The 27326-nt window shown below is 43.5% G+C and overlaps 1 protein-coding gene across 1 annotated transcript in view; it reads right to left on the bottom strand.

The window, feature by feature from the left end:
• Positions 1-27038, bottom strand: part of SIAH3 (siah E3 ubiquitin protein ligase family member 3) — a 45641-nt gene extending 18603 nt beyond the window's left edge. The window contains exon 1 of the mRNA XM_064645704.1: positions 26605-27038. Within this exon, the coding sequence (XP_064501774.1) occupies positions 26605-26739 (135 nt within the window). The 5' untranslated portion in view covers positions 26740-27038. The remainder of the gene's footprint in view (positions 1-26604) is intronic.
• Positions 27039-27326: the final 288 nt, after the last annotated feature.

The following is a 27326-nucleotide window of genomic DNA, read 5'->3' on the forward strand; positions in this document are numbered from 1 at the left end:
TCTGAGGACAAGTGGCACATCTTCTGTCCATGTGGTTTAACTTGCCTCTCACACAGAGTGGCTTCTGCATTGTGCTTGGTGGAAACAGCCTCTGGTCTCCAAGTCAATTAAGGAAAATGTTTGCTGGTATGAGGCAAATCCAGGGAGAATGCTGCCCATCACACTGCTGTGACCTTGGCCTGCTGTGGCTTGGTGGGTACAGCCATATACAAATTTCCCACGCCCAGAGGTGGCTGCTCAGCATGTGCAGGCAAGAGGTAGAAATTCACATCAGGGAGTTCATGTGCTACTTCCCAAGCCCTTGAAGGTTAATGGTTGCACAGAGGCTGTCAGCTTTAAGGGACATCTTTTGGCACCTTTCCTAAGCACTCAGTCATTTGAAAATGAAAATAATAAGCATTTTCCTGTGGAAGGCCTTTTCTTTTGACATCTTATGTCAAGATGCAGTTACATGTCAGGTACGTGTTTGTTTTCACAAGGCACAATGTAAAAAAACATCTCTTCCTTCAAGTGCACATTGTGTCAGCAGCTCTTTTGGACTGATTTCAACTCCTCAGCTGTACTGCAGCTCTTCTGTGTCTAGAAAAGGGCATTCAGGCTTTACCTTCCCTGTCAGCTGAAGAGTCACACCACTTTGGAAAGTGCCCTTGAAATCAATGTGGGTGCTATATTAAAACTACTTAGCACATAAATTGTAGGACACAAGGCAGTGTGTGTAACAAGGCATGATAACCATGCAGCGAACCTGCTGTACAAGCTCATTTCAAAATCTAACACAGACTCCTCGCTCTTCCACTTGCTTGGTTCAGAGCTTTAAGGAAGAGTGTGCTTGTGAGGGTACATGGCTAACCCCATCCAAGCTCCAGTAAGTCAGAAATGGGGCTGAACTTTCTCACACATCATAATTTTTTTTGCTGCTGATATGCCCACACTGTAGGCTTGATGTTAAAATGAGCTTTCCCACCTAATTTGTGCTCTTTTGGCTGAATCTGAGGATGTTACTGGATGGACAGTGGTGAAAGAACAATAAAACAGGAATGGAAGTGTCATAGCCACATTTCAGTAGGTGCCTCCACAGGGCTTGATCGTGTACACAGTAATAAAAAAATTATAAATGGGCACCTTACCCTGGAGTAGCGAGACAGCGAGAGAAAGAACAGGAACTATCTCTGCAAGTTTACATATGCCTAGGCATTTGACCATGGAAAGGATGCATTTAGAAGGTGGTTTTATTTCCAAGCCTACCAAGGGGAGATACATCTATGCAGGTAATTATTAAAGTGCATCTTCAGCTTCACAAACCTGAACCTGTAAAAAGCTAAATTCATGTGCCCGTGAAAGACTATGTATGTGAAAAACTTAAAGGCTCCTTGGACGTGCCAAATTGATTTCTTTGTCTTCAAGTATGAATATCAATTAAGCAGAGGTTACGTCCTAGCTTAAAAGCAGAGTGAGATTTATGTGAACAATCAGTTTCAGTTAAAAGGAATTAATTTTATGTATATACTATGACCACAGAAGTACATTATTTGCTTTCATGTCATTTGTTTCCTGGTACTGGCACTCTGGAGCAAGGGTATCTCAAGTAAATTTGGCTTCTCATTATACATCCAAATCCTAACCACACAGCTACAGACACCTGTTGAAGGGTCACACTCAGTTGAACATGATTAGCTGTGTGCATCCCGATTCAGTGGAGGCACCTCAAGGTTTTGCTAATAGAGGAGCCATGGCTCCAGGGAGAAGAGCAGATGCTGAGTGGTCAGAATGAGACTCATTTGCACTGGAGTGGTGCATTTCTCACTTTGCTGCTTTACCATTGTGCAACCCTCATTACTTCTATTTCTTTTTCTCCAGCACTGAACATAACAAGTACCTTGAAAAAGCACCATACATAAAGGGTGAACAACTGTAAACCCAAATTCTTAGCTGAACAAAGCCAAGACAACTCCAGTGCAGCCATTCCACTGCCACTACAGCTAGGAGCAGGGAGACACGGGGACAGCAGAGGCTTTCACAGTTTGCATGCCAATGTGAAGGAAGATAAATTTAGGATCCAGTCCTAGTTTCTGTGGATTGTGTTTTACAAGAGACATTATCTAAAAGAAACCAGTATGTGGTTTACTCTTTGCACAAGAGGCATAAATATAGAATCATATTTCTTCTATGCCAAGATGCTTATGTTTTTGCCTGCATGTTTGCCTTGCTTCAACAGAAAGAGTGGAGGGTGATTCCTACTCCAATCCATTCCACCATTAGGGCACTTGTGTGGGAAGTAGTAGATGTGGCTCCCTCCTTTTTGGGAGAGACTTCTTGTTTGCTAGGTTGCTCTGTAAGCAGTAGATGAAACACAGACTGAAAGCTGCTGCTAGGGAGTTGTGTCTTCTCCTGCCCTGTGTACTGTCAGTTTGTGTAGGGTACACTCACAAAATAAATACAGAATCTAGTCCATTGGGCAGCATAGGACTATCTGATTTTCCACCCAGAGTAGTACAAGTGAAAGACATAGAGCTGAACAAGATAGTCCAAAGACATCAGACCTTTGAGGGCGAGGAGGTACACTAGGTACATTAGCACATTTTCAGTGGCAGCTTTGGTATATAGAGACTCTTATTGTGTCAAAGCGATTTGGAGTTAGAGAACAAATGGTGCCTAACTGTATTTTAGGAGCTGGATCTTGCCCCGAGTCCCCAGCAGGTCATGTTCATGAACAGGTAAAGGAAATGGCACAATTTTCTCCTACACTGGCTAAGCCACCATCCATCATGGGAATTTGTCCATCCCCTACTTACTGGGGGACCACTGAAAACCTGGGGTATCTCAGTCCATTGACTACAGAGAGTTTACTCTGATCTTAGGGGCAGGTAGATAGGTAGCAACTCCAGGATTCAAGAAGAAAAACACAAGCATGGGAAGATATAAAATCCTAGACAGCAACATACAGAGTTGGAAACTGGAAACTCGACAGCACTGAGAACCTGTTACAAGCGCAGTAGAAAGCAAACCCTCCCCATCTAATGGCTGATTGCTTGCCCAGCAAGGACTCTTCAGGTGTCTTATGGGGGACACTGAGCATTCTGATGCTTAGCCTGGCAACACATTAAATCCTAGCTATCTCTTGTCTGTGTCAACCAATAAATAGCTGTGTTATACTTCAAAGTTGTGTATATCCTGCTTACAGAATCTCTTTGTGCATAGCAAAAGGTGCCTGAACAAAGCGACCTAGAAAATGAGGGTTCCAGTTTCCTCTCTCCAATATATAAAGCCAGCATGACCAATAGAATAAAATCCAGTTTCTTTGTTCTTGTTCTCCCTTTTAATCTTTGTTATCCCTGCAGGTAATGAGAATGACACACTTTTATCGTTATTTGTTGGTGTTGGGGGTTACCACAGAGGCACAGGGGTAAAATATGCAGCCAAAGTTGTATTTCCATCTCTACACAGGTGGAAAGTGGTGTATGTAATATATCATGGTGTTGACTCTTTAGGGACAAAAGAGTTGTCTTTAAGGACAAAAATTCAGATTTTAGAAAGAGCCACAGAACAAAATACTTTTGAAGATGTGGGTCATTTAGGTAGTGGAAGGCGATGGTTTGCTGGGCTAGAGTGCCTACGATCTCAAAAAGAGAAATTTGGTTAAAGTTTTGTGCTTGATCTCAAAGTTTTGAGATCACTGGAAGGTTTCAAAACCAAAAAGTTTGATTTACTTTACCTAACATCTGAGATTCACAGACATCTGCATATGATCTAGTCAATATAGGATCTCTCAAAAATCAATGAAAATAGCATGGACTCACCTCATGATCTGCTTTTGCATCTACCCTAGCCATGCCTATTTCCCTTCAATTGGTAAAATGACATTCTTCATTTAGTCAGGAATCTTTTATAGTTGGAACCAGAAAAGAACAATATGAAAGAAGGCAGGAGTCACGGAGGGTGTGGAGTGAAATAAAATAAGGAGCACTGGGGCTGGCTTGGATGGAACTGACTTTTTAACAGAAGCCCACATGGTGCTGGACTTCGGATTTGTGACCAGAACGGTGTTGATAAAACATGAATGTTTCAGTTATTGTTGAGAAGAGCTTGCACAACATCAAGGTCTCTGTTTCTCACTCTGCCTCCCCCCGCAAGTTTATTGAAGAATGGCCAAGAACTTTGGAAGGGACACAGCTGGGACAGATGACCTCAGTTGATCAAATGTATATTTTGAAATGTCATGTTCATCAATAAATTGGGGGAAGGGTATTCTTTCAAAAGTAGTCTTTTCCTGGAGATCAGCTGACATTGGTCTGTGACTGCATTTGCATCTCTTGTTCTTTATTTTCTCTCTTTTCTTCACTTATCTGTATCTTAAGATCTGACTTTTTCTCACTATTGCTTCTCTGATTCTTTCCCCCATCCTGCTTGTGGGGAGTAAGCAAGGTGGACAGGATTAACCCACCACAAAGGGCAAAAGGGGTAAGAAATTTTAATGAAGATTGAAGGGAAAGGAAACTAGAAAATGGATGTTTGCATAAAATAAACCAAACTCTGTAGTCCCCTGACAGCATTACTAAAACACAAAGGAAATGGGAACAGCACTTCCAGGGTTCTGCTGTCACAGAACAGGCAAGGAGCCACAGTCTGAAAGTAGTAATTTTTCTGGAAGTTTATAACATCTGTTTGAACAGATATGAAAAAAACCCACCCCACTTTGTATGAAGTCTCAGCAATGTTACTGTTGTAATACTGAAAATTCTGTTTGAACAATGCCTGCTGTGGGGGCACGCAGAGTCAATGAAAGAACAGCTTGGCAAACAAAGCTGAAGCATGACCCAAACCTCAGACCAAAACAGCAAAGTGAAAAATTCTGAGATATAGAGAATGACACATTTGGAAATGAACTTGTGTTTGCGCCTTTTATGGAAAAGACAGGCCACAATGCTGAGCCATCTCTGCACTTAACCTAGTAGCAGGGAAAGACCTTGCAATGCCATATTGAGATAAGGTGCAAGGGACAAACAACAGAAGAGCTGGTCCATGACATTCACCACAACAATGCAGAGAACACACAGGGTGTGAAACGAGCCCAAATGACAGCCCCCAGACCTACACTAGAAACAGCACTGGGGAAAAAACAGTAGGAAACGTTCACCTACACAGTTTGAAGAGTTGAGGCACCTCATATTCCAGTTGTCTGCATTGGAGGAACTGCATGGAGAGCAAGGAGTGTAGAGTGTCAGCAGCTGGAATTGCCAGACTGATTTTGTGATTTGCATTAGGATGACCAGAAAAGAAGTGCATAAGAAATGAGAGGTCAGGGCAGCCAAGACTGGCATGCTAGTTTTGTCCAAGGAGGCCTGCCAGAAAATGGACCGAGCTGGTAGTGAAGACTGGTCACATGGTCTTCAGCCCCTGCAGACGAAGGTTAACCTGCGCTGTGATAGCCTGCTCATTGCAGGTGTGATGGCAAAGACAGCAGCTGAGCAGCTGCTGTAGGAATAGGGTAACACCATCTTTTGAAAATTTGTTTGTCTGTGATGCCTGGTAGGGAACTACAGAGGAGGGAAGTGGTAATTTACACCCCAGGACTGGATGAGAGTGCCCATTTGAAATCTTAGCGGTGTTTCTCTCCACCCAGGCCTGACGTAGGTGAATGCAGAAGGGGAGAAGTGATCTTCTCTTTAATCTTTCTATATACCTTCTTAGTGTGAGGCTGTCTCAAAACACAGTGCAGGTGTGCCCTGACCACTGGCACACTCAGCATCATGTATAATTACGTGCCTCTCCTCTGATGGCTGTCACCGTACAGCTCTGCCCTTCCTTCCCTGCTGCCCCCTCCCCACTCTGTGGCACATATCTCTGAAATTAGCATGACCCCCACAGCCCACCCTGATCCTCCAGTCTGCAACTTGCTGCCCATGGTGCTCCCCATGCTTGTAGCCAAATTTTGGCCCATTGGCCAACATTGCAACAACATGTCTTTAGGACTTTCTCCCTGTTTCAGTTACTTATTATTTGACACAGGCTCCTTGTGGTTTGGGAGCATCCCGGTATTTTCTGACCTTAAGCTAAACTCCCTTATTGTTGCTTTAATTTCTGGTCAGTTTGTGTATGATATGAAATGCTTAGGAGCTCTGGCAACCAAACATGTTGTGCCAACACTTTGGCAGCTTTCTCCCAATGCACTGGTTTCTTGTGGTCCTCACAGCGCTGAGGTGAAGCTGTGATAAGTCAGACATTATGGGTGCAACTACAATGACCATGTTTGGAAGCCTCTTTTTGTATAAAGTGCACTTGTGGAAATGTGGAAGTTCATTGCTTCCAGATAAATAAAAAATGACTGAAGTGGGTTGCTCTCCCCTGCCTTTGGATGTGATGAAGGACACTGCATTAACAAGTCTCCTAGCTGCCATGATAACATTTCTGAGCACGGAGCCAGCACTGGCACCCTCAATGTCTCCTTTCCCTACCTCCTCTGAGACAAATTGACCCTGCCTAAGTAAGAAAGGACTTTCCTAATCACATTAGGATCAGTTTAGATGGCAGAGAGGGTAAGAAAATTAGAGCTTTTAAACCATTATCTCTTCTTAATGAACATCTGCGTTGATACAAGCCCATGGAGAGTTAAGGAAAGCTGAGCTATGTCTGATCTCATTATAGCTTTAAAAAACAAAGTATGTGATGGAAAGCTGGTCCATGGCTGTAAGAAAACCAGAAGTCTTTTTGTAAGAGGCAAGAAAGGGCTCTGCTCAAGCCCAGAGTGGTTATATTCTGATTCTTGATTTAAAAAATAAAATTATCTTCAATTCCTCAAATCTCTTCCCAGGCCCCATATGCCAACTAATATATAGATATGTACCTAGTCATGTAATGCATCTATAATTTCATATTATATGTGTTACACCATAGTGTTTTAATTGTGTTGTCTGCATCTTGTTTGATGCAATCAATTATTGTAATATTTTACATAACCAGAATTAATATATTGTATGAAGATGCTACAGAGCGTGTCTGATCTACTTGCTGTGACAGCAATAACTGAAGTGATATTGTTATTGTACTAGGAGAGAAACACAAGCTCTGCAGAAAAACTGGACTGGATGAAACAGGAAATAGGACTGGATTTTGGCTAATGCAAAGTAGACACTATATGGCAGATGATAAAGTGGTCAGGAGTTTTACTGTGCAATATATTTTTCTTAAAAGTAGTAAATGGGAACTGTTCACGTATTTCTTAGAATCACAGAATCTTTTAGATTGGAAAAGATCTCTAAGATCATTGAGTCCAACCATTAACCCAGCATTGCTAAAAATACCACTGAACTGTGTCGCTGAATACCACATCTCCACATCTTTTAAATACCCTCAGAGATGGTGACTCAACCACTTCCCTGGGCAGCCTGTTCCAACGCTTTAAAAAACTCTTTCAGGGAAAAAAAATTTTCCTATTGTCCAATCTAAACATCCCCTGGTGCAACTCGAGGCCCCTTCCTCCCATTCTGTCACTTGTTGCCTGGGAGAAGAGATCAATCTCCACCTTGCTACAACCCCCTTTCAGGTTTTTGTAGAGAGTGATAAGGCCCCCTGAGCCTCCTCTTCTCCAGAACACCTCCAGCTCCCTCAGCTGCCCCTCACAGGACTTGTGCTCCACACCCTTCCCCAGGTTCACTCCCCTTCTCTGGACTCGCTCCAGCACCGTGATGTTTTTCTTGTAGTGAGCGGCCCAAAACTGAACACATGATGTGAGGTGCTCTCTCACCAGTGCCAAGTTCAGGGGATGATCACATCTTAACATAAATTAGGAAGAAACCAGGACTTCCAGTTGACTTATCAAAGTATAATTTACTGTTACAAAAATCCCCTCCTTTTATTCATATGTTTACATATAAAAATAAAACTAAGATTGGAAAAAATAAAATAACACTATCTTGAATTTGATTACATGAGACAAATGGGCCCAAACCATAAAGCTGGTATCTGGAGCTGGCTATATCCATCAAAAGAAGACCAGGTACTGAACCCGAGTACTGGAATTCTGGTCATCCACATGCCTGAACAATCATCTCACTCCCTGGCTCTCTTCACACCACCCTCGCTATATCTCTCCAAGGTGAAATTGTTGTAGCAAAAGCTAACCCTAACCTGAAGCTGAAGAAGTCATTTGCATGTAGCTTCAGGAAAGAGATTACTTCTCATCCCTCTTTTATTTAACAGTATAGACACAACCCACCAGTCTTAGATGTTTGTACTGGATTTCCTCTGTGCTAACATCACTTCTGCAGTGCGTTTATGTTGATGTGTGTAAGTGCACGTGTGCTGCACATACACACACATACACACATCTCCTTTGCTCCAATTTGGCAGAAACCTGATCTTAATTTTGAAATGCCACATCTAACATGTAATCTCCCAAAAGAGTTTGCAATGCAGATCACTTCAGCAGTCTGGTTTGCGGCACAGCTCTAAAACAAGTAATAACGGTAACAGACTGAGCTGAGAGAGAAAAAACTTTTTAAGCCAGCTTCACCACCAAAGTCTATTATGAAACTATTCTCTCCATCTGCAGACATTTAATTGCTACCTGGCTTTTGACCTCATTAAATTCCAGATAATTAATCCCCAAGCACTAGATTTTCACTGCCCCAAGACACTTTGAAAGGTTTTCTTAGCAGTGGCCCTGAAATGATCATTTCCTGCTCTCAGTGCTGAACATGCTGCGTCAAGCAGTTTGATCCATGTCCATTAATAGCAGACCACTTGGTTATACCAAGAGGAAGAAAAAGACAGGAGAAAAGTACAAGCCTTGCATTATCATCAGTTTTGGTGTGAATCTGAGTGATGAGAAAAATGTAGATTTGTCTACTTGCAGGACAATTACCCTGTTGCTCTCCAGGGAGCTCAGTTGGCAGAACGGCCAAAGAGCCAGGCTGAGCTTCAGAGCTGCTGCCAGCAATGTGCTGCCATGCACCTCTCCTGCCTTGGGATTGTCACCTGCCCATCCACAGGGAAGATGCCAAAACCCAGTCCCCATATTTTGGCATTGAAACCATCTCCCACTTTGACTTTCCATTCTCCAGTTCTGTTTCAAACGTGGATGGAAAAACTCTAGGAAACGAGGACAATACGCTCCCGATTGTAGACTAGGGGCATAAAAACATCGCCGCAATTTATTGCTAAGTGAATTCTACCACAGATTTAATTTAGTTAAAACTTCCCTCTTCCTCTTAAATAATCAGCAGAAGGCATTTGCTGTAGGTCTCCCCGCACTGACCACCACCAGCAGAGGCATGGCTGGAAGGCAGCATCGCACAGGCACTGCCCAAGCAATACCCTTGGGGACAAACAGAAGGCATCTTGCATGAATTTTGCACTTTTGCCCCTGAGAACTCAACAGTGTCTTAATTTTTTTCTATGATTTGTATAACAAGTTTAGTATAATCTTGAGACAATGCAGTGCAGACTTGAAAGTAACTTTCTTTATTAATTTTCTGGACTGTTGAAGGTAGCACAGCAGCCCTGCCAGGAGCTGAGATGTTCTCACAAAGCTCATGTACTTTAGGGTGAGATAAGAAATAGCATCTGTCCTTCAACGGGCACCTTTTCTCAACTATAAATGCTATCAGCTTACATTTACTTTTTCTTTTTTTTTTTTTTTTAACTGCATTTCTGTTGTTGTACGTGACAGGTGCCTGGACTGATTATCTCCAAAACCAGCATAATTAATGGCTTTCCGTAACTTCAAAATCAAATGTATTTTGATCAGCTTCAAAAAAAACCCCTTTCTTTCTGCTGATGGGAGGTGTGAACCTGTAAGTGCTGAGCCCGTGAGACTTTCCCTGACTTCAGAAGTTCCATCTCTCATTTAGCAAAATTACTGAGAATGGCATTTAATGAAAAGGGAAGAGACTGAAGCTTTCTTCTTTCTGTGTCACAGACCTTGCCTTAACCTCAGAAAGGCCTTAGTTTCTTCAGCTCTAAAACACAGGTGACAGTATTTATAAGCAGACTGGGAGTTTCTACTTGAGGAACATTTTATGAAAGCCTGGCTATTTTCCAAAGACAAGTGTGATATTTTCCAGACCAATGAGCCATGGACTCTCTACTGCAGGTATAAAAAAAAAGGTACAAGAATATCTAATCCCTCGAAACAGGAGTTTCAATACTTAATTAGAACAGAAATGGCATTAAGGCATTTTAATGATGCCAGGCTAGTAATGTCAAGGCTAAGGGAGCAGAAAGCCTACAGCTGATCCCCCTGATGTGGGATGACCAGGGCTCCTTCAGGAGCCTGCAGAAGCAGATGCTCTGTGGGGAGTGTGTTCTCTACCTGCTCTTGGATGGTGAAACTAGCTGGATTGATCAGGACGTGACTGAAGGAAAAGTAAAGGAGCAATCTGGCAAAATGGGGCAGGGGGAGGATGCTGCAGCTACTGTGGGAAAGCAGTGGAGAGAGCTGAGACTCTGCTGTTGGGGGGTAAGTGGTGTGTGCAGATATTGCTGGCTTTTACAGAGTGCTGAAGCACCAGTCAGTGGTTTTACAAGCTGGGGTGACTTTCACAAAGCCTTGGAGGGCAGAAAGTGCTGATCTAGCAGCCAAGAAGAGCTGTAACTGCACCTACAAAAGCTGATAAAGAGAGGAGCACAGGGAAGAGGTGCTGTGGAGGGAGCAGGCTCACGTGGTCAGCACTGAGGGAATGTAAGCCTACTGCAAAACTATCCTGGGGAAGGAGAATCTCACCAAATTGATACAGCCTCTATTTTGAATCAGCTGTAATCTGTTTTTCTGGGGTTATTTCATTGTCTCCCTTCCAGCCTCTAGCAAAGGCTATTTTTACAACAGACACAGTGTTTTGGCAGGGATATCAAAGTTCTCCCAAGCAGGAGGGAGGGGATAATTCCTGTTTTTTGTGGGGGATCTCAAGCTGGTGCCATTTTGTTAACATTCAGGAAAAAGAAAACACTGAACAACGTCTTCCCAGCTTCCCCAGAGCCTTCCAAGGTAATCAAATGTAGCCTTCTTTTTTTTCTGCTGATAGTACCATTTCTAAAAATATCATATTTTGTCCATAGACATGCGATGTTTATTGATGAAAATCATTGTGTCCAAACTAGAGGTCTTTCTGAAGGACGTCTGGCAGCTGAAGTTATTGTCTTAAGCTCCTGAGAAAGGACCTTGAGTTTCGATTTATGCAGCTAGTCTGGTTAGGTTGCCATAAGAGCCTCTTCTAGCTTTAAAGGACGTGAATTAATGTCTGCGAGGCAAGAAAATTTCACTGTACCTTCATCAAAGCTTCACCCTGTATTATGTCAGTGATGTTTCAAATGGGATCCCTCCTTTTGCCTGTCCCTGATGCCAGCTTCGCAGGCTCCCTCCAGATGCTTGTTATCAGAGGTGGATGAACGTGCTGTGAGTAGACAAAGTCTGACAAGCAGGGGAAAATCCTCAGCCTTGTGCTCACTCTTCATTTAGGCCAAGGAAGACAGGAGCATAATGCCCTGTGGTTCCTGGGGTCGGTGGCTGAGAGACAGTTCAGTGATCCTAGGAGACATTGGCATAACCCTAATTTAAGGGACCAGTGCTGCACTTCCCAAAACTATATGCTAAGTACAAGGCAGAAGTGGAAGAGCCATTTAGCTTGGCAATTTCCATGTTACCCAGGGATTTACAGCAGATGGAACCCTTGAAGGACCACACTGTTGCTAGGTCCTGACAGGTACAAATTCCCTTCCTAATTAATATTTGTTAGCATGTGTGTATCACTTAACCCAGATCTGATATACAGAAATGTGTTGTTCATGGTAACCACCTCAGCTCCTTTGATCATGACAGGCCAGCAGCTTTATGAAAGCTTTTGGTACCTGCTGTGTCTACAGACGAGTTGATTTATGGTTCACTTAATGAATATTGTTCTATTACATATTGATTTTCTGTGTGGCTAATAGCTTAACTTTAAAATGATGTGAAGACCATAACTATGGTAAATCCATATGAGCAGCAAAACACCTCAACATAATAAAGCAAAAATCGTTGAGGACCTGCAGCTGGTGCATCCTCTCTATGAGAACCTGCTTAAGCATCATAGCTAACACGTTCTCTGAAATAGTATTTCTCAGAGGTGAGCTCATAAGCAAGTTAATTAAATACCAAATTGGTTATTGTGAGTGCATTTGCTGGGCATGAAAAAGTGATGCATCTCTGACATTTCCATCTGTAAATATGTTTTAAATAAGTCGTTGGTAGTTAATTACCATACTGTAAAATTAAGGCAAATAGATGTATTCTGGATGCAATAAGGCATCTGCTGTATGGTAATTAAATAACTTCAAAGGATTATTCTTAGAATAAAAATTTTGGAAAAGCAAGAGCATCACATAAAGATATGGCATTTATTGCTTTCCTGGGCATAGCTTCTGGATTAGACAAGGTGCAGAAGATACATTCACATTAGGAAGGAGGGGGTTGATTTGCAGCAAGATGACCTGTCCACATCCCCTGTTTCCTGGCATGAAGTCTGGGGTGGTTGCCAATACTGCAGTACACCACAAGTCGCTTTGCACCAGGAGACCATCCACGTGTGAGCCACAGAGGACAGATGCAGGCTTGAGACCTCAGGGGGCTCTGCACCCCTGCTGTTCTTGTCCAAAGAAGGATTTACTCACTTGAGCTCATGTATTTATTTCTTTCTTCAGCTTTGGGATTCGGTTTGAGAGGCAAGTCCACCAAAACAAGCAGCCTCCTGCTCTTGCTCCTTTCTTTGCTTTCCAGCTAGGGCAGCCACCTCCGGCTGATGTGATTTGAGCCTTTTTGCAGATTTGGCCATGACACCATATTGCATCCCAGATGCAATTCAGCTGGTCACATAGCCTTAGCCTTATCTCTCACACTGGAAGATAATATGTGGGGAAAAAAATTAATAATTTGGAACTGTGACAGCCTCAGTGCTCATTTCCTATGGTGACAGATATCTGGAAAATCAAGTTCCTTGCTAGGACAAAGGAAGACCTTGCCTTTGACTACATAGTACATAATCATCTACTAATGCCTGACATGCCCCTCCATTCTCATTCTGCCCTTTCCTGAGGCAGTGCACAGTACACCCTTGAATTTTATGCCAGTTAAGAACCTCCTGAATATCACTGAGCTGACAAGTTTTTATTATTTTCCACTTGACATTTGTACATTTTGTATGAGAATTAACTCCTCCCCCCCAGAATTAAGACCCAGAAACTTTATGGTGGCTGTGCCTCAGACATGGAGATTTCTGCCTCTGCTGGAAACTCCCCATACTTGGGACTGGATGAGGCACAGTCTTATCACTGTTGTGCATGGGGAACCACCAAGAAAACTCAAAGTGATGAAGAGCATTTTTATTTATCAGTGAAGATAAGGCTGGTGAATACTACCACACATATTTTTTTTTTTATCAGGTCATTGGTGTGGTGAAGCCTAGATGATTTATGATTGCCCTCCCAAGGCTTTAGCATTTGCCCGGGAGAAGCACAGAGGTTGCTGCATTGACACACACTTTTCTAAAACACTACCTTCGACCTTGACCTAGGTGGCTGAATTTTACTCTGGTTGGAAGCTGAAAGAAAAATGTGCCGACTTTGCTATCTTTGTTAGGGAAAAACTCAGGATGTTGGCACAGATCTGTCCCGAAACCTTAATGCAGGATGACAAGGGAGGTTAGGGGGCTGTTCATGCCTTGTATTGTCTATCTCAGACCATCATTTTCTGTCCACCTCTGCCTCCTCCCACAGTCCCAAGCTAAGCAGACATCCTCTGCTTCCCTCCTGAAGCCAGGAAGAGATAGCGTACTCTGTAATTCCGAGGTGGCATGATTGCTTCATTCCCTCTCAGTGGTGGCTGCATATTAACTGTGGATTAGTGAGCCCTCTAAGTATTACTTAGTGCTCCTAAAATGCTTTATATTTTCTACTTACAATATAATCATCATTAAGGGATTAAGATTAAAAAAAAATTTAAACTTAGGTGGCTACAATTAAGCTTCAGCATTCTCATTTTATTTCTTACCTATTTACAGTGGTGAGAGCAGAAGAGCGTATCCTTCCAGCCTTACTGACACCAAAAAATTGGCAGCTTTACGCTATTTATGGCAGTGCACCAGTTTTGCAGACGGGTCCTTCACACACATACAGAAGATTAACCTACACCAGGAGATTTAAGTATTTTGGCATCCACCCCAAGCCACTTAACTGATGTCAGAGAACACTGTCCCTCACCTCATTTAAAGAGAGAGAAACCAAAGGCGTAGATGCCTGCAGAGCATCCCAGCTAGATGATGCCCCCTGCAGCTCTGGCAGCACAATGGATTGCTGCAGCACCTGGATATGCCCATCAGACTTGGAGGCAGATAGACTACAAGGCCTTGGCAGGATGCTGTATTGAATGGATCCTGCTTCCTGCAGGGCTTATTAGTTCAGGCACAGCAGCCGCCTAACACACCTATTTATCCCGTAGGCTCAGCCTGGCTCATATCCAGCCTTGGCTGCAGCTCTGTTCGTCCATTCTTGTAGGTCCAGGGTCAAGGGGGGCAGGAGACGAACAGTCTGCTGAGGCTGTTGGTGTGCTCAAAGGCTCTGTTTGTACATGGAGGGAAAAGGTAGTCTGGGTACAGAGGTAAGCACAGCAAACTCTCTGTCATCTTTAGCTGTAGCCTAGGCTCAGAGCATTGGGTCAGTCAACACGGAGTGCTCTCCAGGGAGGTCAGTCTGATTTTACCCATGAACTCAGGAACAGATGGATGATACCCACCAAGATGTAGGGTTGCTCCCTACGAGGGAAAAAAATTATCCACAAAACCAGACTTAGGCTGCAGAACTTGGTTGCAGAGGGCTGGACTAGATTCTTGCTCAACTTTCAACACTTAGCTATTTGCAAGCATCAGGTGGCACAGATCTTACTGGAGCACTGGAGCTGTAATTTTGGGTCATCCAGAACTGGAGGTAGCTGCAACCCACTGCGTGACTTGCCTGTAGAGAGTATCAAGGTCCTTTCCCATGAAAAACAGTTCAGAAGCTACTTGATCTGCAAGTTTCTTCTGTGTTGTGAAAGTCAAGAAGCAAAAGTTACTATTACAGAAAATGCTGAAAGGCTGCTTTTGGCACATTTTCCCTGTGAGTGAGTAATGAAAAGGTTTTCCCTTCCACAACATCTGCTTCATCAGACTGAGTTCTCTTGCAACCGGCTGTTGATTGGCCTCTGGCAAATTAAAGTTGCTTTAGTTAAAGCAGAAAGTAAGCAGAATACCCAGACACAGCCTGGATTTATCTGTGAACTGGGATGTTCTTTCCTAATCACTGGCTTATTATTGAAAAATCATTAGAAGCTTAAAAATTGTTATGAGATACCTCACCAGTATGCTCGTGTTTAGCTGCAAGTCTAAATTATCTCCAGTCGCCTTGTGAAGCTTCTGGAGATAAGCTGGTCTCAGATCTGTTTTCTGATAGTGCCTTCATCTTTTACCAACAGCCTGAAAGAAAATTCAGTCTTTATAATCACTTATTTACAAATCAGTGGTCATGTTTGTGCAACCATTCATGACCATAACATTTTTGAGTCTCTTTTTTGAAATATTTTCTATGGCAGAAGAAACTCAATAAAAGTTTAGTTTTCTTTTTAAGTTATACCATTTCCTGTATGATTTAGACCCTTGAGATTCCAGGCAGGAATTGTAATTGGACAAAGGGCTTCAGTTTGGCTGTATAGGGGGAACCAGAAGAAGCGATGGTGAATTACTGCAAACATTTGCATCTGTTTTCCTGCCACAGTTTAAATCTTGACCTGGGCATAGCTGTGAATTGTCTGCAAGTAGACACATGCCAGTTTGTAATGAATGTGCTCCTGCTGCATTGCTGCCTTCTTTGAGTTTGCACTCTGCCGAGGTCAGCATGTGCCTGTGGAAAACTTGTATGACTCCCTGAAGTGCAAATATTAAGTTTAAACCTGGGTTCATGTCTTGAGGGAAATATTTACATGGGATACTGCTTGATTGAACAGGGATAAAGACATCCCAAAAAAACATTTTCCAGAATGACGGCAGAGAGGAAACTGAATGAGTCAGACAAGCCCCTGACCACATCACAACTATTTTGTAAGAATGTGAGGAGAGAAAATAAAATATGAGCATATCCCCAAAGGCAACAAACCTTAAACACAAGATTTTTCAAGGACCTGTGTCTTGGGCTCCTGTCAGCTATCCTATGGTGAAGCCTAGGCCATTCCTGATTCCAGGGTCTGCACAGCCACTGCCAAGGCATCAAAGGAGAACATGTGCCTGCATTTCAGTTGCCTCTTTAGTCTGACATACTAATGCAAACTATTTTAATAAACCCATAAAGGCCCATGAAGTGGATTGGGGCTGGCATAAGGACCAAGCTTTGTCTCCCCCTCTGCTGCTGCACCAGGACTGTGATACCTTTTAAGGGACTAAAAAATTCATGGGGGATGGCAGTATTTTAAGATCTCCCAAGAAAATACAGATCTCCCACAGACTTCCACACTGCAAACCATAAGCTGGGTGAAAAAGGCATTTCCTCACCTCTAGTGATGCTATCTCATCCTAAATTACCAAAATCTGTGTAACGCCTCTGGCTTTCAGTCATCAAAGAAACAGAAAGAGACTCCCAGAGCCTGTGAGCAGACACAGAATCCAGGCACGGAACAAAAACAACACTACCTAAGTAACATCTCTGCTTTGTGCCTCTTTGCACAGCTAATTAACACAGCTTGCATGTCCAAAAGCGGATCTAAGCATTAGGGATCTTGCCATAGGGGGGAAGTAATCATGAAGCAGTTAATTGAATAAGCCTAGGAAAAGTTTGTTCTGCCGGCAGCCATCCCATAAGGAGAATGAAAGGCAGATTTGCCCAAGTGGATTATTTTCTCCTTGTGACTTGCTCTGCTCAGCACTCTTTAGGAACATGTTTACACTTGTGCCACAGTGCAAAGTCTTTTCTGATAGATGTTGAACATCTGTCCTCTACCCTTCAGAGTTTATTTAGTATTGCTTGCAATTACCAATAAGGGTGCTTATCCCAAAGCATATTTTGGAGTATGTCTTGCTCTCTTTTGCCATCCCTCATCTGCCACAGTGACCTCCTTTCCAATCTGGACTGATTTAATTAGCTGGTAATATCCCCGGGCTTTGGACCACCTATGAGGATTTGCATTTCTGATGAGTTTAAGTTACCAGATAGTTGTATAACTCATATAGCTCCATACTTTTTCACTGGTGTCAGTTCCCTGTGCTGATCCTTGGATTCCCAAGTGTGTCCCACATGACCTTCTGTCTGCCTTCTTCATTCTTTTCAGATATGTTTTTCTGGTATTACTTTGGTTTAGTCATTGTTGAGGCAAATGTTTGAAGATTGCTGTTGACACCTTTAGACTGCTGTACCTCTCTGTACACATCATGTTCTGTTTTTATACAGTATTGCAGCATTAGAAATCTCCTTCAAAGCTTCCTTTTTGGGAGTGGAAAGAAGATTGTGTTACCTGAACCTGTGTAAAATAGTAATGAATACTTGGTGGTACTGTGGCCAACCTTTCTGGCTTTATATTAAGGAGACAATTATCATACTTGGTTTTTCTTTTGCATAAGTCAAAGGAACTGTACAGTATCAGTGGCGTTTATTTAATTTAACTTCAGTTAGACAAAAATGACATATCCATTTCAAGCTAGTCTTCTGCCTCCCTTGATTGTTGGTGGCAAGAAAAACAGTCTGTCTTTAAGAACAATGAATCTCACTAATTGTAGATTTGAAAGGATGTTGCACCACAGAGGGATTTTCGGGTCTCAGGTAGGACAAATAGGGAATTCACAGTACTGCCCCACAAGCAAAGCCTGGCTCCACTAGCCTGTGACGTGCCTTTTCATACCATGGGAGTCCATCCAGCATGGATAACACATCTCTGCTTGCAACGAAGTATCCTCAGGTGATACTGCTGTCCTTGCAATGCAGCAGTCAGACATTCCTATTGAAGAGGATGTCTTTGGGCTTCCCTCTTCAAAAGAAATGGGTAAGTTTGCTGAAGTCCATCAGGTTTTCCATATGGTCTTTTGCTGGATCAAGTTTGATAATTTCCAGAATAAGTATGTCTGACTAAAGGTCTGTTCCTGCAAAACATCCATTTTTTTCTGTCTGTGCACGTGCTTGACACTGAACCCCTGAGTGTTCTTGCTGAGGTCAAGGTACTGCCATGATCACCCCACTTGCCACCATCCTGCTGTTCCCATTTCACCCTCTCATTTTGCAAAGCCTGAAGGTGACCATAACTCTCCCCTTATCTCAGCTGCCCTATGTAATCATTGTGTGGTGGTCATTTACTCCATTTTCACACTTATTACTTTGCTTATTTTCCTCATGGCAGTTCCTAAGAGTGGAAGAACATTTCCATTCTCTGCTGATGTGGTTTTCTGGTCTGTAGTATCCGCCTTGCTCATCTATAGCATTTGTTTTCTGCACAAGGAGACATTACCAATTTTATCTTTTTCTGTCTTATTTATGCTCCATTTCTCTGTTTCGTTTTACATTTCAGCTGGCATTTGATGAGAAAGAGTGTGTGATCTTGTGTTTAAGATAATCACAAGGACACGTGTCTCTTCTCCACTATGCATTTACTAGGGGTTGATGGGCATTTCACCAGCCACTCTGGAGCTTAATATTTCCGCGTGTGAAATACTGATGCCTAAGGCGTCAATACCAATAACATCACTAAAGCTCTTCAAGTGTTTTTTTTTTTTTACTGGGGAGGCCAATCTGGAAGTGAAAAAGAGTTTCAGTTTGGATCAGTTCAGAATGAAATTGCTATGGAAGAAAAGGCTAGAACTGAAAGCATTTCATCTGGTATGGAAATAGCTGGTTAATATCTTCACAAAGTTGTTTCAAACATTTCTGCCTTTAAAAAAAACCCACCAAAATAAACACACAGAGTACTCGGAGGTCTCTGCTGTTCTCCTACAGGGATGCTTTCATGGTATTGAGGAGACTAAAGGAGAGAGCTAAAGATAAATCCATTAATGTTATATAAGATGCTCAGAAGTGCCTCTAAATAAATAAAAGTGTGTCTAATTGTACACTGTGTATGTGTACAATTTATTGGCAGTGCCAGGACACATTTCCCTCTTTGGAGAATGCTGTGGGAGAGCTGAGCTGGAGTGTTGCAGGTGGTTATTAGCAGCAGGTCACCCTGGAGATTTTCAGATCTCCAGATGCAACTGAAATTTTTCCACTCAGCACAGCCCTCAATAATCCCAATGGGTAAGAGCCTTGCGGGAGGTTCTGAAAAACAGCTGAGGCCACTCCCCTGCCCAGCTGCTTGCTCCTGCTGCATTGAAGAAGGGATGTGTTCCTACTTTGGCAGTGCACACAACAGACTGCCAGCTTAAATCCACACTGAAAGTGGATTTGCTTTGCCACACCAAAGCAGAGGGAAGATATTCTCTTTTACCAGATGGTGTGATCATTATCATGGTTCACTATACTGGGTGGACAGCAAGTGCTGTGGCTCCTTCAGTTGGACCTGCTTGCTTGAGCCCTACTCCAGTGCATAATGGCAACTAGGTTTTGTAGGCATATAGAACACTTGACTTCCTTGCTTGAGCTACATCCACAAGTGGTGAAAGCAATGGTTTGCTGCCTTTTGTAGCTTTCCTTATCTTGCCAATGACTGTTTTAAAGTGAGACTTTGTCTGTCAATGGGGAAATTGGTGGCACCAAACAAGCTGAAGATTGAATGATTGTAATTTCTTCTGAAAGAGCTTACAAGAAAATAAGAGTTCCAAAGTTAGTGATGCTTTCCTTTCAGCAGGAGCAGAAAAGCCCCAAATTAGCATACTGAACAACAGATGAGGAGAATCTTTTGCTTTGAGGCTTTGGTACAGCAGGGAATGGGAAGCATGAGAAGGAACAATAACACAGAAGAAAAGGTACTTAACAAAAAGAGGCAAGCCATGGAAAGAAAGAAAAATAATGCAGTCTGATAAGGTGGTTGTCTGAATATCCATGCTTTCCATTTCCAAATACACCATGCATATGTAGGTTGGCTGGGAAGCTGCTGTCATGTTCAGCCATACCCAAGTGGAAACTTCAGGCTCTACACAGCTCACCCAGAAGCTGAACATGGTAGCTCAGCTCTGCCCACTTCTATTGCAAAAATCACAACAGAGGCAGGTCCAGCATATTGCCTCCAAAGGACTAGTATTATGGCTTTTAAACAGCATAGGAAAGCCAAAACCCTGGGAAGATAGGGCACAGACACAGTAGCTCCTTTCCCTCATTTTACCAGAGCTCTTTGGGATCTGATGTGCTTCTTTAAACACAGTTGCTTGGATTACTTAAGAACCTCAGATTTTTTCTGAGAAAAAAAATGAAATTTCTATGTCCCCCAGCTAAGTGTGCTGTGAGTTCTTGGATACCAGGAGAGAATCCTAATGGTTGAACAAAAAATTATACTCTCTTTAAATTCTGACTTTGAGGCAAAATCCATGGTAGCTGGGAACCTGGACTAGGACTTTATAGGACTTGAGGGCTTGTGGGAATGTCCAGGGGTGACTTCCATCTGCTGGGAAGCAGATTGAGACCTTGCTGCTGATTTCATGTAATCAAGGCTTATATTAAAACACCCCTCTTTTCTCTGCACCCTCTGTGTTAGCCATAGCAATTCATTTGGGGCAGTATTTCTCCTGAGGGAGTTATTTGGGCCATTATGTCTAACCCAGAGGCTGATATATAATACTGAGCCATATCAGAGTGGGTGGATTACAAAATGATATTTGGCAATGTCTGATGGCTACTTCTCACCCTGCTGTCAAACATCCTGTCAAGGGGAGAGAGATTTCTCTATTATTAAAATAACAGCACCATCTTCCATTGATAACATTTGACTTCAAAAGTCCTGCATCCAGGTGGGATTTATTGTCAAGTCATAGAATCCTAGAATAGTTGAGTTGGAAGGCACCTTCTGAAGGTCATCTAGTTCAATCCCACTGCAATGAGCAGGGATGTCTTTGACTAGGTCAGGCTGCTCAGAACCTTGTCCAACTTGACCTTGAATGTTTCCAGGGATCGGGTATCCACTACCTCTCTGGGAAAACTGCCAGTGTTTCACCACCCTTATCGTAATAAAACTTCTTTCTTATATCTAATCTAAATTGATCCTTCTTCAGTTTAGAATCATTAGCCCTTGTGCTATTGCCTCAAATTCACCCTCAAAATCAAATGTGGGTAGGAAAGGACTCAATGCCTACCCACTGTATCCCTTCTCTGGAGCTGCAGCATAACAGGCAGGACCAGTTAACAGTGGTAATTAATTTTCGGCAGTGGGTTTGGGGTGGGAGGTGAGAGAAGGAAGCCAGAGCCTATTAACGCAGAAACTTCTGAAGTGGGAGCTCTTTCCCTCCCTCTCCCAAGGAGACATTGTAGTTGATATTCTGTCAGACCACACTGAAGCTCAGAGCTGTCCTGCTTTGCAGCATGCTTGGAGTAACATCCATGCTGCCCTGTGTTGTAGTCCCATGGCTCGTGCAGGTGCAGGGATCTGCAGGCTTAATGTTAATGGTTTACTGGATAGAGGAGTTCCTGGGACCAGGTAGCAGCAGCAAATGGAGAGTCCCTGAGGAGAGCTGCCAGAGCATGCTATGCCTCACCTCTGCAGAACACCATTATGCTCACATATGCAGGACAGACTGAGGCTTCTAGAGTGCTCGTGGCCAACTCAAGTTCCAGTTTTGCCTGCTGAAAGCCCTTCAAACAGAGGCAGGGCTGAAGGAGGGCTGTCAAAGCAGTACCTGCTGCTATTCACATCCCTACAAAAGGATTTAAAAGTCTGAGGTGCCCAGTGCTTACACAGCCTGTCCTATAGCCAGGATGGGACATAGGCACCTTGCCAGGAGCCCAGGTTTGCAGGCAGCAGTGGGTATTGCAGGTCCTCTCGACACAGCTGTCACAACCCTGCTGGACACTGGGGCCAAATGCCACTTAGTCCCCAAATCATAGCCCTGCAGGGGAGATTTGAGGGTGTTTGAGCTGAGATGGTGGCAGAGGACATCTGGGGGTTGTTAGCAACAGGTTTCAAAGTCACTCTCCTCCCTCCAAACAAATAAATCTCATGGGGGTGTAATGCATCATAGCACTTTAATCCTACTGGGGATAAAGTGGATTACAATGCCATTTAGCTGGCCACTGCATGCAGAGCCAAACTGTTGTAACATGATTCAAATCCCTTCCCTAAGTCAGAGCAGATTTGCTTTTTGATTTAAAAAATTGCTAAATGACATCTTGGCCCCATAAACCATGTTACGATCCTTTTCAAATATAAGATTGAACTATTTATATCCTCATTTTAATACGCTTCTTTTGTAATTCAGCAAGTTCTTTGAAGTTCTACAGAGGTGGAGATCAGTGTTTTTTACAAGAGCATTGTAAACACACATTTTTACTCTTTATAAGAACATTTTTCACACTCCCCAAAGAGTTAAAGTTGTGTGTAAAAAGCCAGTAACTCCTTGAATGAAGGTCTGTTTTATCCAGCCGTATGCAGCATCTTGCCAAGCATCAGCACCTGGCTGAGCTGTGATTGCACTGCAGTCCCCTGCTGTGTGCGGCTGGTTTTGGGGACAGGGACTGTTGCCAGCTAAGGACTGAGGACAACCTCCCACACCTTCAGCTTCTTCGCAGGGTGCAATTAGCAGTGCTGGGGAGAATTGCTATTAACAAAGGGGGAAGTGTGCAGGAATTCATTGAGCCTCATTTCTTCAGGATCAGCAAACCCTGCTCATTTTTTCCATGCACATGGAGCACCTTAAAACTTTCCCTTCACATTGGGACCTGCAGCCATTGGCATAAACGGTGTTCCTTCAATTAATACAGCCTTGGAGGGAGCATCCACTTGGCTGAGGAGCTCTATTGCCTGACTGTGCCTCTCCAAGGGGAGATGTCAGGTTGACCACACGCTTGAATGGAAACAGGTTACAAGGTAATGCGTATAATATGACTGAGGACGAAGGTGACCTATGGAAGTGTGGTAAATAAGTGGTTTTCTCTGCTTGGCAAGTGAATTTTGATCCCAGTGTAGTATTGTGCTGTAAGATGCTGCTGCTATGTCTGGGAAACCTCATGGGAGGACAAAGAGCAGAAAGCGGCAAGAAGGACAAAGAGGCTCTGGAATACCTCCCCCCTCATTCGTACTCCTGACAAACCACCGAAACAGTGGGAGACATTTGCAAAATTGTCTTTCTTGTGTCAGGAATTGTCTTAGCCTGTGTCAGGCTGTTGTGCACAGGGAAAACAGCAGCAGATCAATAGAGGTGTCTGTGCTGACACTTCTACCGTCTTGCCCTTTAAAAAACACTGAAACACTCATCAGCCTTCCCAATTAATGAGCCTTTCAGTGGGAAGAAATACATGGGTTTCTTTCTAAGTGTGTGTTTCTCTACCAACCTCTGGACCTCTCCTAAAAGAAGAGGTAAGTGATGGGCTCTGGTCATGGTCAGAGGTCCAGGCTGTGATTATGATGACAGCTTGCTGGCATAACTTTACAAGAGAGTCCCCTTGGTCCAGCTGTGGGTCTGTGACAGCAGAAGCTAGTGCAACCTTTCCCTGGAGGGTACCCTGCCCTCTGCTGCTCACCAAATGCTTTACGTGATGCCAAGTCTCTAACATACATATGTGACCACCAACCATGGATCCTCCAGAGTGGGCTGGATCCCACTATCATCCCTGAACACTCCCTTGGAAGTGGAAGGAGCAAGAATGGAGGTCCTGCTGCAATTTGACTTTAATGGAGTTATGTGCGTTGGCACTGATTGAAGACCTGACCTGCGTGAAGGATGTCAATGAGCATAATCACAGCAGAGTATGATGCCTGTCATTTATCATTTGCACCAATCAACCAGGAGCCCCCTTGCACCAGTGTTGTAGAGATACAGAATAAAATAATCCCTTTGCAAAGAGCTTACAGTTTTGGAGTTAGCACAAACACTTAAGCCTTGAAGAGAAGGGAGAGAAATGACATTACTTCTAGCCCTTGTTTCCTAGCAGGCTTGTATTCATCGACCACAAACCTTAATACAGATTTCACTCCACTTGTCAATTGTTAAGACAGATTTGGGGGCTGTCAACAAAATGTTACAGTTGAAATGACCCAGGTAGAAATAATAGACTATGAAACATACAGCCATAATACTGTAAAGCAGCACAGAGGAATACATTTGGCCCTTTCATGTTTAATGGTCCTTCAGGCATCATTTGAGAGCAACCACAGCCTCCCTGTGTATCCCTGGGGGAGAAGTGGGCACCCAGAGAAGCTGGCTCATCTGGCTTGTGTCTGACACCAGGTTTTGGACAAGGTGCCTTGCTTACTCGGAGCCAGCTGATGCTGGCCCACAGGCTGCTTTGGGTGGGAACTGATACTGTCACGCTGGGCACAAAGGGGTCCAATCCACCCGTTTCCTCTGGGTCCTGCCACAAAGTGATGATTCATTCCTTACAGAGCTCATGGGAAACGAAACTGAACACCTGGGGAGTAGATCAGAGCTAAAGCCCACTGTATTTATGTAGCTTGATGTGAGCTGGGTAACTTGGGAGTACTTTCAAAGCATGCTTCACTTTACAGAGAGATGGGTTTTCCAGAGCAGAGAGCTTTCTTGTCAGCTTGTCTATCTATATGGTGTCTCAACAGGCTCCTGTGAAGAAACACTAGCTGTAGGGTTCCTAATGTAACTTTATCAGGAGAGCAATTCCTACCCAGGTCAAGATAATTCTTAATGGGGCTTCGCTAACACATCGGACCTTTTCCTAGAGGGTCTTGTTTGTTCCCAGGAGAGTTTTGTGTCCAATGTCTGCATTCAAATTATTCAAATCCAAGGCAGTATCAGGATTATTCATCTCTCTACTGGGCTCTGGGTCTGAGCAGTGAAGAGCTTGGCCATGGCGGATTTTAGTAAACTGAAATGCCCCATGAGTTTAACACAGAGTAACAGTCACCAACTTTTTTTTGTATGCTCAAAGATAAAATGCTACAGCTTCTACAATATGAAATCTGGAACTCGGGAGGACCTGAAATGATAAACTCAGGTCTAGTCTTAGATACCAGTGGAGCAGTAGTCACCCCTCAGTGTGCTTATGGTGTCTCATCAGACAGTTCCACTGGCACTAAAACTGTGTTGTGACCTTCAATAACCTTTTTTTCTGCTCAAAATTTTTTTTTATTAATTAAAATTATAGATGAAAGTAGCAGGAGACAGTCACATAAAAGGAGTTGAGCACAGAAGCATTCACTTACAAAATCCCCCCATGCACTTAGGAATGCAGTTATTTCTTTTATCCATTCAGACAATCAGATTCTTTCAGATAATGAGAGGGCTGTGCAGTTTTAACTCAGCTTGTGTTGACGGAGGAGTGCAATGCTGGGAGAGGAGCGCCTGCACTCAAGCAGTTCATCCCCTGTGAGTGCCTGCCCCAGCCGGCAGTGCTTAGAGCACAGCCTCGCGGGGAAATCCTCCTGGAGCTGGCACTCTGCTAGAAATGACCTCTTCCTGCCTGAGCACAGCCTGAAACTGGAAATATAACTGCGGGAAACATGCCATTTTGGGGGAGCGATGCTGCTCTGAAAAGGGATTTACCCCATCAATAGACCTCCCATGGACCTGTAGCTCAGGAAAGATGCTCCCTGCAACCCCTCCAAGTACCTCACAGGGACCATAGCAGAGACGAAAATAAGTTGTCCTGAATTAAATTAATTTCTGAGCTTGTGTCAGGATAACAGAGCTACCTCACAGGTCAGGACCACAAGGACTGACCACAAAACAGAAACCACTTCATTAAAGTTGGTCATTCACTACAGCAATAAAGTAATTAAAGCCTCCTGATTGCTTTCTCCCCCTGCTGCTTCTTCTCTACTACAAACATGAAGGCTCTGATATAGATGGAGCTGTTGACACTTTGTCAGTGGAAATCCAGAGCTGTCTGAGTAAGAGAAATGTTTTATGGGGACTATAAATAGTTTTGCATTAAAGCAAATGTATTCTTCCACCTAAAATAGATTCACCTTGCAAAGAGCTAAAGGACGCTTTCAGCGCCAGAGGAACACCTTCAGACTCCCCTCAGGAGACAGAAACAGCCTTTTTCCCCTGAAAGAGCAAACAACAGCAGTGAAAATGCCTCTGCTGCCACCTCCCCTGTTCCTGTTCCCCACTGCCTGGTAGCATCCCTCTGTGCTTAGGTGCCATCCTGGGAGACCACCCAGCATCCTTTCACCAAAAAAGGGATGTTAATTAGTCCAAGTAACTTTTCCAGTAATTTTTTACTACATGCTTGCAACATGCCTGCTCATTATGTGGGTGAAAGGGATGAGAAAACTTTGGGGAGAGGGAGCAGCGACTTCCCACAATCACTCAGAGCAGTGGGTTGCTTCTCCTTTGCTCCAAAGGGAATCATGCATTCAGACAATGCAAACATCCTCTCTGCCAGGGCTGCAATGTGTTAACAACATTCTCCTCTTGCTGCCAGAGCATAATTTCATTCTCTATGGAGAAACACGGGTGCTGGTGGTGGGGAAGACAAGGAGGTGTTAGAAGAAAAAATATATTTTTAACTCACCTTGAGGCTATGTGTTGGGTTGACGACGCAGACAAGTTGCCCGGCAGCTGAGAAAACCCTCTTTGCCTTGTAGTGCTGAAACCGCAGGTGAATAAGATCTAACACAGCCCCAAAGCACTGGGTGAAGAAAAGCATCACAACTTTTGGCGTTGCTGCTGCTGCTGCTGCTGCTGGCAGTGGGCAGGGGAAACAGTCAGGGAGCCCCTGAGTCCTTGAGCCCGGGGAGGGAGTGCAGTTGAAGAGAGCTACTCTCCAGCACAGCTTAGCATGCCTTCATATTCATCATCAAAATAAGACGGGAAGAGGTTTGCAGCAGCGGGGCGGCCAATGGAAAGGACAGAAATGTTATCCTTGAGGTCCGGAGACAGCCAATAACAAATGCCTCCCCTCCAGAAACTCCCTGATGAATTGAGCCTGGCGGAGAATGTATTATTGAACATTACCATACATCAGCACATTGCATTTATCTTGTGATTACAGCCAGTCATACGTAAGGCTGTGGAGATATGCAGGCAAAATTGATTGCTTAACATCTCCATTTATTAATTGCCTTAATTTAACAAAGGAGCAGTTGGATACCAAAGCTACATGTAAGGCATAAGGAAGAACCCCACCAGTGAAACTGTTAGAAAGTAGCAAAAATAGGTTAAGCAGACTATGTTTTACTGAGGGAGAGAAATCAAATATGCAAAGAGAGTCACAGTTCCTTGCAGCGGTTAAGC

This window comes from Pseudopipra pipra, chromosome 2, assembly GCF_036250125.1.
Source record: "Pseudopipra pipra isolate bDixPip1 chromosome 2, bDixPip1.hap1, whole genome shotgun sequence".
In the NCBI taxonomy this organism is placed as follows: domain Eukaryota; kingdom Metazoa; phylum Chordata; class Aves; order Passeriformes; family Pipridae; genus Pseudopipra; species Pseudopipra pipra.